At 39.7% G+C, this 16,491-nt stretch overlaps 1 protein-coding gene across 1 annotated transcript in view; it reads left to right on the top strand.

The window, feature by feature from the left end:
• LOC110951666 (polycomb group RING finger protein 3) overlaps positions 1 to 16,491 on the top strand; it is an 83,851-nt gene that overhangs the window by 50,700 nt on the left and 16,660 nt on the right. The window contains exons 4-7 of the mRNA XM_022194846.2: positions 620 to 716; positions 5,835 to 5,890; positions 6,190 to 6,297; positions 14,051 to 14,139. Coding sequence (XP_022050538.1) covers positions 620 to 716; positions 5,835 to 5,890; positions 6,190 to 6,297; positions 14,051 to 14,139 — 350 coding nt within the window. The remainder of the gene's footprint in view (positions 1 to 619; positions 717 to 5,834; positions 5,891 to 6,189; positions 6,298 to 14,050; positions 14,140 to 16,491) is intronic.

Below are 16,491 nucleotides of genomic sequence, written 5' to 3'. Positions count from 1 at the left end.
GCAAAATTGTACATTTGAAGTAATTTCTAGATCTAGACAAATTGTTTTGATCAGAAAGTAAAATACTATATTGTTTAGTTCCGGATAACTGAGACTAAATGTTTTGTGCCTTTGTCGGTGGATACACTGTCATCTGTAAGTTGTTATGCACATCAATGATAAACCGAAGCATTATATGTTTGAAATTGCACTTATTTTACTTTTTTTTTTTTTAGAAATTTCAGGTTGTTCATAATCTTTCCAAAGAAGATATTTAATTAAATGTGAACATTTTCAGAATTGTACTTCTTTTGCACTAAAACATTTGGAGTTGTGGTGATTTATAGGTTGTTATGCTGCGATTTTACCGGTCCAGCCCAATCAAATTGGCTTGTAAGTGACCCCTGAACTAAAATGAGTCCGATTTAAACAGACATAATGATGAGTAAAAGCTAAATTAGGCACTAAATGTTGTATCTCTTCTTTCTGATCACAGAAAAATTGTAACAAATTGAGCTCTTTTAAACCAATGGTATAACTGCAAAGTGTTCCACAAATGAGAACCAACAGTGTGAGTCAAATCTATAGCGTCTGTGTGTTCGTTGAAGCGTAACCATGGGTCTCTCCTGTGTGTCTCCAGTCTGCAGAAGCTGCTTAGTGAAGTATCTGGAGGAAAACAACACGTGCCCCACGTGTAGGATTGTTATTCATCAGAGCCATCCACTGCAGTACATCGGGTGAGTGAGGAACCGCTGCAGAGCTACACAAACACACACACACTGACTGCCATCAGCAGTGCATTGCCAGTAAACAATAAACGACCAAGGAGCAAAGAGCCGCTGGCCTTTTTCCATTTTCTTTCTAGTTGTCTGCGGGAAACGAAAAGCGTCTGATCCGCTGAGGTTGGTCTGTGTGTTTTTTTTTTAAACAGAAAAGTGCTTCACACAACAACACTTACAACCCGAGATCATTCACAGCCCCGTTCCTCGGATGAGTTACATCTAGAGGATGCAGTGCAGCAAATAATATACGGTGTTATTTCAAAGCAATAGGAGCACTGTTTAAGATTTAAGTGGGGCTGTCACATGCAAGGCTGAGAGTTCATTTTAATCAGATACTAATTCACTGATTAGTGTGTCATGTGTGTGTGGAGGGAATGACAACTGGCTCACTCTCAGACCTGCATGATAACACATCAGTGGAGTAAAAGAGATACCTCAGTGGGCTTAAATACAGGTTGTTCCTGTGTGTGTAAATGAACAAAAATATCACTATATCTGTCTCTTCTTTTCACTGCTGTCCTGGATTGTTGTTAGGTTCATGATGGATGGTTCCAATTCCTTTTCCTCCATGACTTTCATGAAATAAAAGCATAAAAAATACCCCAAAACCACATTTAGAATAAATAAATAGATGCAGCAGATCCATAGATGGCATGTTCTTTATCCAAACATTGTTCTTTCTGGCCATCTACATTACCCAGAATGCAGCTCAAGCATCGAAGACACCTCAGAGATTTAGGTGTGTTGTGTTAGTAGCACCTGATGTGGCCTCAGTCACAGAGGAAGAGTGGGCCGCTTCCTTCTAACTCTGCACCTCCAGCTTCCTTTTATTTTTCAGAATCAGTTGCCAAGTAAGTATTCAAACGCAAGGAATTTGTCTTGGTGTTTTGGTGCATACCAGTAAACACTGGCACTCATTCCTCTGCTCTCTTTCGCCACATTTCCTGACTGTCTGTACAGCACCTGCTGTATCCAATAAAAGCTAAATGACAAAGAAGAGCAGTCTCTAAAAAATGTAAACATCAAGCTTGATTTTACATAATAAATTTAATTTTGTTGGATGAATTTGTGTGTAAGCCGTGGTTAAAATTAGTTTTTAAGTTTTATTTATGGCGGGGTGTCAAACATACGGCCTTTGAGCCAAAAGTAGCCCGGCAGAGGGTCCTATCCAGCCCATGGGATGACTTTGCAAAATGTAAAAATTAAAGAAGTCATTAACTGCAGATTGTAAATTTGTAAACCTGTAAATTTAAAATATTTTCTAGATCTTGACAAGTTGTTTTATCATAAAGTAAAATAATTGTTGAGTTCCAGATACCTGAGACTAAATGATAAGTAAATGATAAACTAAGGATTTTGCTTCAGAATCTTCAGGTTGTTCATAATGTTTTGTATAAAGATACTTCATTAAATGTGAACATTTTCAGAATTGTATTTTTTTTTTTGCACTAAAACAATGGGAAAAAGGTTATTATTTAGACATTTTTATGCTGTGACCTGGTCTGACCCACTTGAGTTCAAATTCTGCTGTATGTGGCCCTGAACTAAAATAGCCCTCATTTATAGGAAGAGAAGCAGCACACACTTTGTTAGATAAATTCCTGACAGGAACAAGCATTTAACACAGTGACGGTATTCGACCTTTGGGGGAAAAAAAAAGATGAGGATTGCGGTGATTGCTTTTGGTTTGCTTCTCATGCTGCGTTCACACCCACTGTGAACATGTGTCTGATCACTAGTAGTTCAGCTGTGAACGCATCCAAGACACATTGAGGACATTCGGAGTCGATTTGGGTCGCGCATGCATTTAGCAGTGTATACGTGAATGTGTCCTGGACCACACTGAACTGACATCTCTTCTCACCTCACGTAAACCGGCTTTGTCTTAAAATTTCTAAAAGCCCACAGAGACAACATCTTGGTTTGCCTGGAACACGTCAAGGAATACATCCAGTCTGTACTGTTTTGATTTGTCCTTTTATGCTTTAGATTAGTTTTCAGGTTTTATTAGATGGGTAACAACTGAAGAGAGACAGGAATGTAGGGGAAATAGGGGAAGGAAGACTGCTTCGGAAGCAAGTCCAGGCAGCTGTGGGGAAAACTCAGCCTTAGTACTCGGTGCATGCACTCTGCTAGGTGAGCTACAAGGCCGAAGCTTTCTTACTTTTCACATCTCCTGCAGACTACACATGGAAAGTGCACTGCTGCCTCCTAACGTCTAAAATATAGAATGCTTTTCATTGTTTAATTGCGTATAGAGCTCTGAAATGTTAGGTACGAATGCGTCCTCAGATGTAAAAGTAAGATAAAACCGTCACAAACACTCAGTAGGCCTCATTAAGCTGAGACGCCTCAGTAACGTGCAGCTCTTTCACTCACTGCTGCTGTTTCTGGAAACTGAAGCTACAAAACGGAAATAATGGTTTTATATAACGATATATCCACACTGAGCACAGTTTTTACTGAGTTACCTGATTTCACTTTGATACTGCAGTTGCCCTCAAAAAGTACTCCTGTGAAGTATTTTATATATATGCATTTGTCAGTTAAAAATGAAAGGTTGTGTTTCAGTTTTAAGAAGTTCTTTCTGCCTGCTTACATGCTCCTCCGTGTTGTAGTCGCCCCTCTGAGCGCTCATGCATTACTGTCTTATTAATGTGACACACCAACTTAGCAATTGAGTCCATTACCTTCTAAGCCAAACTGTCTGCAGACTCATTGTTTTGCAGGAAATGCTCCATTTCAAACACATTAGCTCTTTATGCAGCTGTTTTTTTTTTTTTTTTGCCTCATTGTTTGTAGGAAATTGGAGCTGATGGGAAACATCGCAAGTGATTTGAAGGCAAAATAAGAAATAAAACGACCAGCAGATAATAGACAAACCCATCTGCTCATCGGGAAGATTGATCAAAGTTGATGTTTGGGATTGAGCCCAAAAATCACACTCAGATGTCTCCTCGCAGAGAGAATTAGCCGGGCAGAACAAATCCTGCCACTCGTACTGCCAAGTGGGGCTCCTTTTAATCCATTGTATTTGAAATGATTCTGGTTTTATATATAAACAGCCTGACACTCTGCAGATCTGGGAAGGAAAATGGTGCTGACGTGGTTGCTGTTTGTTGTTAATTTACTTTCTTCTGACTTTGGAAGACAAATAATGTCATTAAAGGTGATTTCATCTTGTTTTTTTATAGAAAGAAGAAAGCTAGTATCGATGCCATCAGCATATTTTCATTCCAGTTTAGGTTCCCATAAAGTTATGGCTTTAAATCTCATTATATCTTATAGTTCTGTGTACCTGTGACTTATCTTAATTGTACTTTGAGTTTGCAGGCTTCATTTTTTCCAACTTGTGAAACCAATTTATGGTTGCTGTTTTAGAACTAAAACTAGACTTCTGACTCTTTAAAATGACATGTTAGTAGTCATATTATAAGCATGGGAGCAGCAACCATGCTTCCTTGTTGGTTCGTTTTAGGTTTTTTAGAGGCCCACAGGATAAAAGAACAGAATTTCTGAATCACAATATTATTTTAATAACAACTAATTTATTTCCTAATTTATCTCGAGGCCCTCTGAGATTAAGGCTGGAAATTCTCTGGACTGAATTCATTTGTAATTGTCATGGCCACACTTTATAGAGAGGAACAATGAAGTGAATTGTTAGCATTTCATTTGATTACATTAGTAACTGTGGCTCTGTGTGAGGGAATGAATTTGCTCTGAATTGTGCAGCTTAATAAGTACACATGAAAATATCTACTTTTATTATTGAAACTCCTGCACTTTACATTCTTAGTAACCATATTATATTGTATTGTTATACACATTTTTAAAACCAGATTAAGGTCTCTACAACATTGAAGAGCATACATTAACATACTCCTGCACAGACCATGATTGGGTACTATATTTCAAACATGCATGACATTTTTAGTACTGTTAATTTAAGCAGACCTTATTAGTGATGCTCAGCTGTAAGGATGTGCTTCCACATGTGTCCAGCAGGGGTCAGTGTTTTGCTGCGGTTTTGTAGCCAGCCTCAGTGTCAGGAAGCTAATTGTGGCTCCAGATAGGATGATTCCTCTGTGGACACCACGAGAGACAAACATGCCATGTTCTTTGGGGTTTTTTCTTACATAACACTGCAACAAACTCAACAGGTTGTGTCCTTTTGCTGGCTGTCGGCGTTGGGTGCCAAAATGCACCGTCATGATGATGGCAGACACGAGCACCTCACTGTGCACTCATGTTACCTGTACAGAAGAGGCTGTTTAACGCTCACTGACAGAGCATATGCTGCACACTTGCCGTCGAAAGTGTCAATTGGTTTTATTTATTTTTGGCTGCAACACATTTACATGCACATTTCTCCAGAAATGGTTTTTGCAATTTTAGCTTTTTGTTCAGCAAGGTTTTCACAGCTAGAATTGGTTCTTATTTACAACCCGTCATCACAGGTTGAATAAATCCACACTTTTTAGGTGGTTCAACCAAAGAGCTATTACTCCTTCTCTGACTGCTGCATGTGTAATTATTTACAAGAAAAGTGGCAGAGATGAGGAGTAATTTTGACAAAAAATGAACAATATTCTCCAACAGGAAAGTAGTTTTCCTCTTTCTTCTATCCTGGTAATGCTGTGAAGAAATAAACCTGCCAGTGGGCTTGAAAGGCATGCGATCTTTTTTTAATGCCAAAATTGCACCATTTTTCAGAGCCAAAAGAAAAAATAAGTGTTGGATTTTGTACTTTGTGACGGTCCTTGAAGTTCTTGTCTGTGACTCGCTACTTTGTTTAAAGGCTCTGAAAAACCAGATAAGGTAACAGAGACTGACGGACTGATTGTCTTTACTGTCACTGATCTCTCATGTGAAGTCCATCCCGAAAGACCCATTCTGAACCTGGTGAAACACTCCCTTTAGTGGAGTGACATGAAAAACTATTTTAAATCTGATATGAAACTATCTTTAACATGTTAATGTGTGTTTTTCTTTTTTCAGTTAAAAATTCTTTGCTCATAATGTTAAGTATCATTAAATAAGAATGTAACTAATCATGTTTCTTCTCTTTAGCCATGACAGAACAATGCAAGACATTGTGTACAAGCTGGTACCGGGACTTCAAGAGGGTAAGTGCCATGCATTGTCTTTTATTTTGATATATCCCACAGGAAATCCATTTTACAACCCTTAAACTTTAATTTCACTGTGCTTAATTGATGTTTAATATTGCTACCTGCATGCGTCTTAAAAATGCATGTGTTTCTTAACATTTTCCTGTTTTCACTAATGGACTCAAAGGGCATGATGAAGCAGCTTTTAGTGTGTAGATAATCACACACTTGACTGCGTTTTAAAAGACTGGCGACGGCATAAACCTTGAGAAAAACACCCTTTTGTGTTTTTTGTTTCGTTCCCTGTTGTGCAGCGGAGATAAAGAAGCAGAGGGATTTCTATCAGAAGTTGGGGATGGAAGTACCGGGAGACATTAAAGGAGAGCTTTGCAACATGAAGACTCATCTAGATCAACGCAATGGTACAATCACACCTACACTAATCCTCCTGTTGTTTCCATAAACACTGTAAGAATTCAACAAAGATTTCTTCTTTGGTTTATAACTCATGTTGCTGTTGTGGAGAATTTCTACTTCGTAGTTGTAAATGAATGAATCCAGCACCTACCTGGGATGGGTCTGCTGGCTTAATTACTAGTTGACCTACCAGCTTTGCTGTTGTTCAACATGACCTTGATGTAGAACCCAACAGACGTGAGGACTGTGTCGTACCAGAAGGTGTCGTTTCGCTTTCATATGTTAAGTGGTTAAAGTCCTCCAGATGGCAGTAGGGCTCAGTTTGGTTGAGGTGCTCATACAGACACAAAACTCACAGAAGCTCCTGCAGTAATGAATGGAGGACCCTTTCTGATGCTAAAACACAGCTAAATACAACCCTCTGAATCCCAAAACTTACCTGAAAGACATGTACTTCATGCAAAATCACCAACAGAGAGAAAGCAAAGTGAAAAAGTTTGGATTTTTGGCCAGTCCTTCAACTACTCGTCTGTGACGTGAAGTTTCATCTGAAATGTTACTGAATCTAAACATAATATTCTGATATTTCATCAAAATTACTTTATTCTACAGGTCTCATTTAATAATGTGGGAAATGTAAACCATTTGCTCTAACCAGAATCAGCGAAAATGAAGGTCATTTTGATTGAGCTACATATGTGCAGCTTAAAACTACAGTACAGACATTTTTGGCATTTTCAGTAAAGGTAGGGATACTTGTTAGAAGCATAGCCACAGCAAGCCGTAACAGATGTTTAAAAAAATAAACAGTAGTCCAGAGGTTCAACTAAACTACAAGCTATGAGGCTCAGTTAGAACCAACCAAAGTACAGAGGACTGAGCAGAGAAAGACTTTGGGAAAGAGAGCTTACCTGCTCTACCACACCTGAATTCAGCTAATCAGTTCAGTGGAAGCAGCAGCTTTGGCTTAATGGAGGAGACCATCACAGGACAGACCCTGTCCAGTCTGTCTCTGAGCAGAGCCACTGAAGCAGGTCTGCTGGGAGGCCATAGGCTGTGAAATGTGTGTGTTCATAGCTCAGCACAGTTCAGCATGATTAAAGCGCACTAAACTGTGCCTGCAGAAAAATGGACAAAGCGCTAACTGCTAAAATTGGTCCCCAGAAGAAGTTTGCCAAGCCCTTTACCTCAGCAATGTTGGTTTCCCTCTCTGTCACTGTGCTATATAAGGAACGCAGCCCCCAACATGTAATGAGTAACATTAGAAGCACAACCATGAGTAACAGCGGAAGCCATTAAGCAGTACACATTAAGGCAATTCAGCCAATCAGAACGAGCCTCTGGCCTACTTTGTGTGCACGACGGCTTTTCCAAACCAGCCTGCTTCTGAGGGCTGGTGTAAATGTGTGCCCAGAGGGCTGTCGTGCTGGCAGGCCTAATCGCTTGCTTAATCCCCCTCTCTGATTTTGGTAATTAAGGCTCAAATGGAAGTGGTGCTGCTCTCCGGCTTTCCAAGCCTCATCGCTCGAAGTCAGGTTTAGCTGAAGTGCACGCACAGGCACACATTCATTTCTATACACAAACACATTTTAAGGAACATTTGCTCAGATGCCAACAGAAATAGAAACAGAAGAAACTCCTTGACTGTGTTTCAACTTCATTCCCTTTCACTGTGCGAAAACACAAACATATACGATGTCTCAAGCCTTGAGCAGTGGCAAAAATACAGTTCGACACACAACATGATTGGATGTGATTTCACTGAAGTTAGAACTCTGAGGACGTTTTCACTCTCATGGGTCACTATTGAGTTTTTGGAGAGGATTTGAAGCTTTAGTCTTGCGGCCTTTTTATCGTATTGATGTGTGCCGATGTGTAATATCTGTGTTTTCAAGAAAATGAAAGTGAGATGATTAATGTGCTTTTAAATGGGCCTCAAAGCTTGTCTGAGTGTAGTTTTCTTTTTTTTTAATTTCAGAACTGGTTCAAAAGATGTCAACCACTTTGCAAATCAAATGTGTTTGTACAGGAAGTGCTGTTTATGTCATGCCATGTTGCATCTGGTGGTTTCCTGGTTTCCTTTCTTTGTGATTTAAGTTGATTTAACCAACTTTTTATGACATCAATGCTCTTAAAGTTCTGTGTCACTGGTTAATATATTTATATTCAGTCAAATTATTAACAGCAGTTAATCGATTGGCTGATAATCATTACCATCCCTATCGTAAGTTCAAGAAAATTCTCACTGCTTTGCCTTGTTGTCGGCACAAAAAGCTTTCTAAGCGTCCACCATGAGGTTCCTTCGTTTGCACAGTTTTGGGTACAATGACCAAGATGTTTCTCAGTTGAGCCTGTAAAGGAGAAGACTAAGTGACAAAGAGTTGTCTGACTGGAAGGTAAAGAGAATATTCGAAACATACCATACATTTAAAACACTTAATTGATTTTTTTTTTTAAGTTGACGTCATTTTAAAGTGGTTAAAACATGCTTTGCTGCAGCATGTTGCTTAGCTTCCCTGCTAGCAGCGGCACCGACCTTGATCTACTATACATAATAGATGAACTGAACTATCTCTTTGGTATACCAGTGGTTTATTGCCTTTCTGAATGGCCATACTGGAATATGGGCTGTAAAACTCGCCGTCATAAGAGGGGGTAGGTGGTGCAATGTCACTTAAAAACTGAGACGACAGCTGCTGTTTACAGACAATCTTCCATGGGCAAAGTTGATTGTTTTGTATCAGGTTACTCACACAAAAATACACAAGTTGTTGAGCATCAAGGGGGGAAAAAAGAGAGCTAGAACATGTTCACGCTGACGCTCAATTACAGCGTGAAGAGCATGGGAATGTCGGATCGTTGGTTTCAGAAATTTACTGCAAATGATGCTGAAAATGTGTTGGGGATGAGGTGTCCAATGCAATCCGTCACGCAGTATCCTGCTTAAGGTTTGGGTTTGGAAGCTAAAGGCGACATTGAGCTGAATATAGTAGAAACATTGCCGTCTATCTTTACCTACAGTGATAATATAGTATGATGTGCGCTAGGCCTATCATTATAAAAACACACTTCAATAGGAAGTGATAATACATGCACAGAGTATGAATTAGTCATCTAGTGAAAGCCTTCATTATAGGGACCCTCTTCAAACTGGGACTCCGTGTTTGAAGTTGCTGCTGCGTTTTTGCATGCCACCCACTCAGACATCACTGGATTTCTTTTGTTTTATGGGAGCGGGACCAAAGTAGCAGCATTCAAATAATGAGAGGAAAACCTTTTTAAGGTTCTCCATTATAACTGCCGTGATGAAACGCTGCGCAATCTCTAAAAATTCTGGAGGATTCTTGATGTTTTATGTAGCGACTCCCTTCTTCCCAAACTGAATAATTTGACCGAAGTCTGAAAACGCCTTAAAGGATTACGATGGAAACCCCCAGAGTTCCCTACTTAAATAATTGTCCCTGAAATGCGCCATGAAAGTCTTGGCATGTGACAGTGGTTTTTGGAAGGCTTCATCCTCATCAAGGCTGTTAATTAAAAAGAATATTTTCCTGAAAACGGATTAAATGTGGAATTGTGCTTTACTGCAGATGCATCGGAACGTCTCTTCGAACAGTTAAAACAATATAATGTTTGTTTCAACGAACAGGAAACTGACAAGGTTTAACAGGTGTGTTTCTTCAGCCCTGGAAAGACGATAGAAACAGCTCAGCACATATACCCGTAAATTGCAGTTAAAAAGTTAAATTCAACAAAATAATACAAGCTCATGGAAACCCCATTGGAAATCGATCTTCCACGGTCAGATTAAAGACACAATGAGCTGTTCACTGCCTGCTACAAAATTAAAGATTGAAATTTGGAAAAATCGAGCCTTCCAATCACAAAAATCTTTAACAATATCCACTCAGTGTTAAACTAGAGTTTGACTCAGGACTCTTTAATATTATTTAAGTAATAATGTAGTCTCAGCTTTAGTGGATAATGTACTTTAATTATGCAAATTGTCTAACATTTTTAAAGGTATTTTTTGGCCACTGCAAATCTTTAATCAGACAGCAGTAGTGAAATGAAAAAACATGAGAGAAGAGAGAGGACACATGGTTCATGGCTTAATCCATAAGCTCCCACAGTGCTTCACTTCTCTCGCAAATTAGCATTTTATCAGATAAAAAAGTAAGTTATGTGAGTTCAGAAGGACCGAGGACAGTCGCACAATTATCTGTGTTGTAACTCATCTTTGAGTGTTGGTTTAAAAAGCGGCTCGGAAACGTTTATAGCTTGTTCCTTGGCGGTGCATAATTCACCTGACCTCCAGCGATCAGGATGTTCCAAACACTCAACAAGATAGCTTAATGGAGCACTTCAAGTTCCTCATAGCTCCAAAGCTCTGCCAGAGTTAATATAATGAGCTATACAGCTATCGGAGATGTCTTTAAAACCACCTGCCGAGTACTGTGTGTGTGGATGCAGGAGCTCTGGGGGTGTCCATTGGTGTCTGGTAGAGGATCCTTTGGGTTGGAAGCTCCACAGCGTATTCATGATGCTTGTTTGGACTTAGGTATGGCGTGTTCGAATTTAAGGTCAACATCTGGGACTCTTGTTGTCTTATTCCTAAACCTGAACACTTTTTGTGGTGTGGCAAGAAGTATTGTCCTGCCTTTGGGCGGAGCTACAGCCAGTAGGGGGTTCTTGTTTGATTGGATGGTATGTGTCAAAGTAACATCCACGCGAATGCTAGGACTCAAGGCTTACCATAAAAAACACTGCATTGTAACACGGTGATCAGTGTTATGTAGTTCAATCAGTGATTTTAATGTTCTTCATCTCATTTTCTCTCTCCCCTTCACCTCAACCGATTGAGATAGATGGTCATTCTCATTGAGCCAAGTTCTGCTGGAGGTCTCTTCCTGTTACAAAGGAGTCATTCCTCTCCACAAATACAACTGAATGAACAATAAAATACATAAACTTTTGGAGAGCAAAGCAATCAACATTAAACAAAAAAAATAAAACAAAGCATGCTTATAGGGGGTCCAGAGAATCCTTATATTTGCTGGGTTGTAAGGTATGTTTTTGAGCTCTAAATTAGTCAGTCTAATCTCTTTAATTAGTAATGCTGTAGGAACTTAGCTTTAAGATTCACATTGTTCAGGTTAAATTATGTAACTCGTAGGGTTTTAATTATTGCGTTTCCTATGTTATTCTTTAGAATTATTAATAATGTAGGGTCTCAGTCTTGGAGTCAGGTAAAGTAGTATTTTATTTCATTTTTTGCCTAATATCTAAACTTGTTTGGTTAATTTTAAAATGTAAATCGAGATCTTTTCTTTTTACTGAGAAATACTTTAGCGCAATTGCTGTTTTTAAGTGTTTCATATTGAAAACACTGACTTGACTCGATCACTGTATGAAAATGTAAAATGCTGTTTGATTGGAACCCATTAAACGTAAATAGCAGTGGCAACAAGTACGTGATGCTGACACAGCGACTTGAGGAGTTTCAGTGGACATTTTTATGCCACTTTCCAGAGATTTGGTGTCACGTTAAAATCCATTTTCACAACTTTAAACCTGCATGTGTGACACCCAGCTGAAGGTTTACTTAAAGAGGAACAGGAAGCACTGCCAGCCCATCACTCAACCACTGATAACACTGTGACATTTATGAGATAACGTTACACTATCTCAGTTTTCATGCCGTAAATCTAAGCTCTGTGCTTTAAATTGCACACATGTTGAGTTTTGACACTGGCAAAACAAAAAACTTCCCTTCCACAAGCACACGAAAGCCTCATTTCTTTAAAGTACCTGATTTCCTGAGCACTTAAAGCAAGACATGATGAGTCTGCTGAGTCACTTTCCCCTTTATGATGGTATAAACTCCCACACACTCGCATCTCATTCCCAACACTCAGCAGCACAGTGTCATTGTGCATGATTTTGGGATATGATTGTTTACTAGACATCCCATAGGTCATAAACTCAGTATGACAAACAGGAACCTTTGTAAGAGACGGACTAGCCAGCCAGTCATCACATTACCTGTTGTCCTCCCTTCAAACACTAGCTGGGACTTCATGTCTGCTGAGAGTCACTGAGATGCTCAGGGGTTGTGTGAAGGTGAGACACAACAATGAGAGCAAGGCCCTCTTGATACGCAATCAGTGAGGCAGACTCTGGAGACAATCATCGCAGAAGCACCAGAGCAAGCTCGGTAATACTCGGTGGAATTGGTAACAGTTAGCCCAGACGGAAAATGGTCACAGCGGGGTGAACGCAATCACATCGACAGTCTGAGCCGCAGTAAACCGTCCACACACACACACCCCGAGTTATTACATCCACCAAATCCACAAAGAACAGACTGAATTTCTTTGTTTTTAAAGGTTACAGAAAAGCAATACCCATCTGCAGCAATTTTCTCACAGCAACACAATTTTGGGTTTGATAACTACGTTTCATATCTAAAAATTCAATACTGCTACGATATCACACAGACCACAGGAAAATCCACAAAGACGTATGTAACCGCAGCTGTCCGGGACAACTTTGGAACCACTGTTTCACGGAGGGTTTAAAAGTTGTTGCTGTGTCTTGGACAGTGATTATAGACACGTATCTAGAAAATCTCTGCAGTGTGACAGCATGATACTGCGCAAACTCGTATACTTCAACTTAACCATAGATTTTACACATGCCTAGACCTGAATGATGCATATAATGACTGTTCATGTAAGGACACTATGTTGGGTATCAGCATTCATGTTCTTCAGTGTGTATAATTCACTTGGTCCTACATTCTTGGCTGCAAAATCCACATACGTAACCAGATGACAAAGTAACTTCTTTGTGGCCACTCAAAAGGCTCAAAGTATAATTTGGTGGTAGAAAAATGCTTTCTACTAGTTTAATGATTGTCTGTTTTATGTTATCGAACATTGTTGGGTTTGTTGGATAAAACAGAAGTGGAATATACTACCCTTGTCACTTTATAATGGGCATTTTTTTTGCATTGATTAATCAAGAAAATAATTGTCTTTACAGTAATAGTCTCTATAATGGATGATTATGTTTGATATTAGATTGTAAAACAAATTTAGTGGAGTAATGTTTAGATATTTGTGCATATAGCCTTGTTTTCTACTACCATTGTGGCAAATTAGCTAATCTGGCCTGAAGCTTTGTGCATAAACTCTGCTTTACTCGAGGTGTGCTGTGACATTGAGGTTTCTGCCGGTATCTGTGTGGTGCATTATTAAACAGAACCTTACCTTTCTTAAGGCCCTCTGAACACAATACCCTCAGAAGCCCACAGAAGTGACAAATTGCTTTTTCTTCCTATTTTACCTATATGTTCTCTAGAGAGTTCTGCTCGTTCTAAAAACCCATATCATTTATTTCATTTTCCTGAGGCTGGTCCTCATGTGGGTTTGGAGAATCAGTGAGGAGTCTTTCTTTCGTTAGAAGTATTAAAGATGTGCCTGGGCAGTGGATAAGTCATGTCAAGGATGCTTTGACACCCTCAGACGTGTAATTAAATCATAAATGGAAGTGCTTTTTGCTCAACGAGGCTGTTTAAATCCTGCAGAGGGACAGATGTGGGGGTTTCCCTCATAAATCTGACTTCAACCACAGCATTCAAAACTAGACTATGATGTAAACAGATACACAGTGATGGAGTTTGGCGTCTTATTTGTCTTTTTTGTGCAAATATGCATGGATTTTAACTGTTCCTCCTCTTGGTTTACTAAACAGGCGATGCCAAATCAGAGGACACGGCCAATAAAGAGGCAGGAGAGGAGAAACCAGAGGAGGACAACGACTATCACCGTAGCGACGAGCAGGTAAGCCTCTATGCTTCTCTTTTTCTTTCTCCAGGTCATCTTACGACAGTGACAGCTCCTCTTTTGCTTTGGTGAATTTGCTGTGAGATATCTGCCTCCCTTCCAGCACAATCTTAATCCTCAGACATCACCTGTTTTTAGTTCTAACTGTGAAATGTTTGCCAAGAAATCTGTTGACAAAAAGATGCTGTTGAGGTTTTTAAAAAGTCTTGCAACCTTTTTCCCTATCCTTTGTTTTACTGTAATGGAGACACATGTCGGAGTCCGTTATTTAATAAACTGCCTGCGTGGTTCGATACCACCGGGGGTAAGTGAGAATATGTTTTTTTAATATAATTATATTTTACAAGGAAATTTAGGAGGCACTGAATATTGGTTTGTCTTTTAGTGGAGAGAGAAGCAAATAGGGTGAAATAATTATGGGTTACAAAGCATTCTGCCAGGAACAAAAGTACCGAGGAATAAAAATACTGTTTGTGATAATTGTTGGTACAATTGCCTTAAAAGCCTGAACATCAATTATTGCCTTTATAAAAGTGGCCCCTTTGTGGCATACTGGGACAATTACTGGATTCTTTTGTCTTTCTGCTGTTTGATTTTTATGGTTCCACTTAGTGACAGACACCACAGTGCCACACCACTGCTATCCACGGAACGCATTTAAAATGGAAATGGGCTTTTCTCGATTCCATTTGTATTCTGGCACAATCTGAGACCCCGCAAAATGATATCAATAATGCAGCGACAGAGAGAGAGCGGTGTTGTTGTTGTTGCTGGACAGAACATAAAGCATCTTTCCTGCATCTTGGAAAAAAAATGTTTATGCCATTTTAGAAATTCAGAGTGTATTTTTTTAAGACAAGCCAGCCATCTCTGAAGAACCGGTTCTTTACTGTCATCTGGGGGAAAGCTGGCTGCCCCGACAAGGGTGAAGATCTCACCCTTTGGATATTCAGCAGCCTTACAGGATGCACACAGAATAGCTGATATTCTCTGTATGTGAGCTGAATGCAAGGATGTCAAATGTCATGGGCAGGGGGCGGGCATGGAGACAGCAGAGGAATACAAGATGACGGCTAAAAAAAGAAAGAAATTGCAGGGTTGAAAGAAAAAAAAAAAACCCACATCCCTGCTGATGATCACAAGTCACGGTGCAGGGTGATGAGGTGATCATAAATAGACGAATGCGATTCTTAACTTGGTATGCTGGAGGGCAGCAACATGTGAAGTGATTGAAAAGGTGAAGCTCATCAGAGCGAGCGGGGCGGAAACTGTAGCCGTGGAAGGATGATGGAGAGAAATGATGGAATAAGATAGGCGGCGGTGGAGATGTCCATATTTTTATAAGCAGGGAGCTTTTGGATCAAAACCCAACTTAAAGTGTGTTGGCCGTACAATACCACTGCATCAGAAATGCTCAGCATGGTACAGAACGGATGCTGACACCAGGCTGTGGTAAGAATCTCAGAGCCACGCTGCAAAAAAACGTGCAATACAGTGTCAAATCCTGTCATTAAGCTGTGATTGTAGAGGCTTGTAGAGGAGCTCTCAGGTGACAGATTGCCATATTTAGGCCTCCTTCAGAGAGTTCTTCTGTCTTTTTACATTTGATTATCAAGATTATCCACAGTTTCGCATTTTCTCTTCGAGCTAATGCGTCGTTTTGTTTACTGTTATCTAGGAGGTCTTTGGAACTGCAATAAATGCTGCGGTAATGAACAGCTCGTGTATCTACAGTGAGACCAGTGTTGGGCTAGCTTCTTGGAAAGCTAGCCGTTACTCCCCATTAAATGAAACGTTACAACACTGAAGCTACCTACAGAACAGTGTAGCAAGCTTAACTACGTCAGACGCTACTTCTTTAATTTGGTTGAATGTTTTGAAAGGACAGCCCCATGAGAAGTAGCATCTCCCTGTCAAGGAGGTCCTGAAAATCCAGATGAAGGCATGCAAACAGTATTACATAACGTACACTACAAATACAAGACACTACACTACAAATGTAGACGGCTTGCTAATCCCAAATCTGAGTTATTGTAAAATAAAAATGTTTTACAAAGGCCCAGACAGGCATGAAGAGCCAAGCTGAAGCAGTTTGACTTCCTGTCCACAGTAGCAGGTTGCTTTAAGATGTCAAAACACGGATGACCTGAAATAGTGAAAGGAGAAAATAGATCTAAGAACCAGAGAAAGATTGGGCTATTTGGAAGGAACATTGTATGTGAATATACTACATCCTACCTTTTTTTAATTTCTTAATTATTTTACATTTATTTTGGTTAATTTGCTGCGTACTGACCACGAAGAACACTGGTTAGTAGTTAGCTGTTGGCAAGCTGCTAGCAGGTAGCA

This window comes from Acanthochromis polyacanthus, chromosome 10, assembly GCF_021347895.1.
Source record: "Acanthochromis polyacanthus isolate Apoly-LR-REF ecotype Palm Island chromosome 10, KAUST_Apoly_ChrSc, whole genome shotgun sequence".
In the NCBI taxonomy this organism is placed as follows: Eukaryota; Metazoa; Chordata; class Actinopteri; family Pomacentridae; genus Acanthochromis; species Acanthochromis polyacanthus.
The sequence above is the reverse complement of the archived record's forward strand: the minus strand, read 5'-3'. Positions and strand labels throughout refer to the sequence as shown.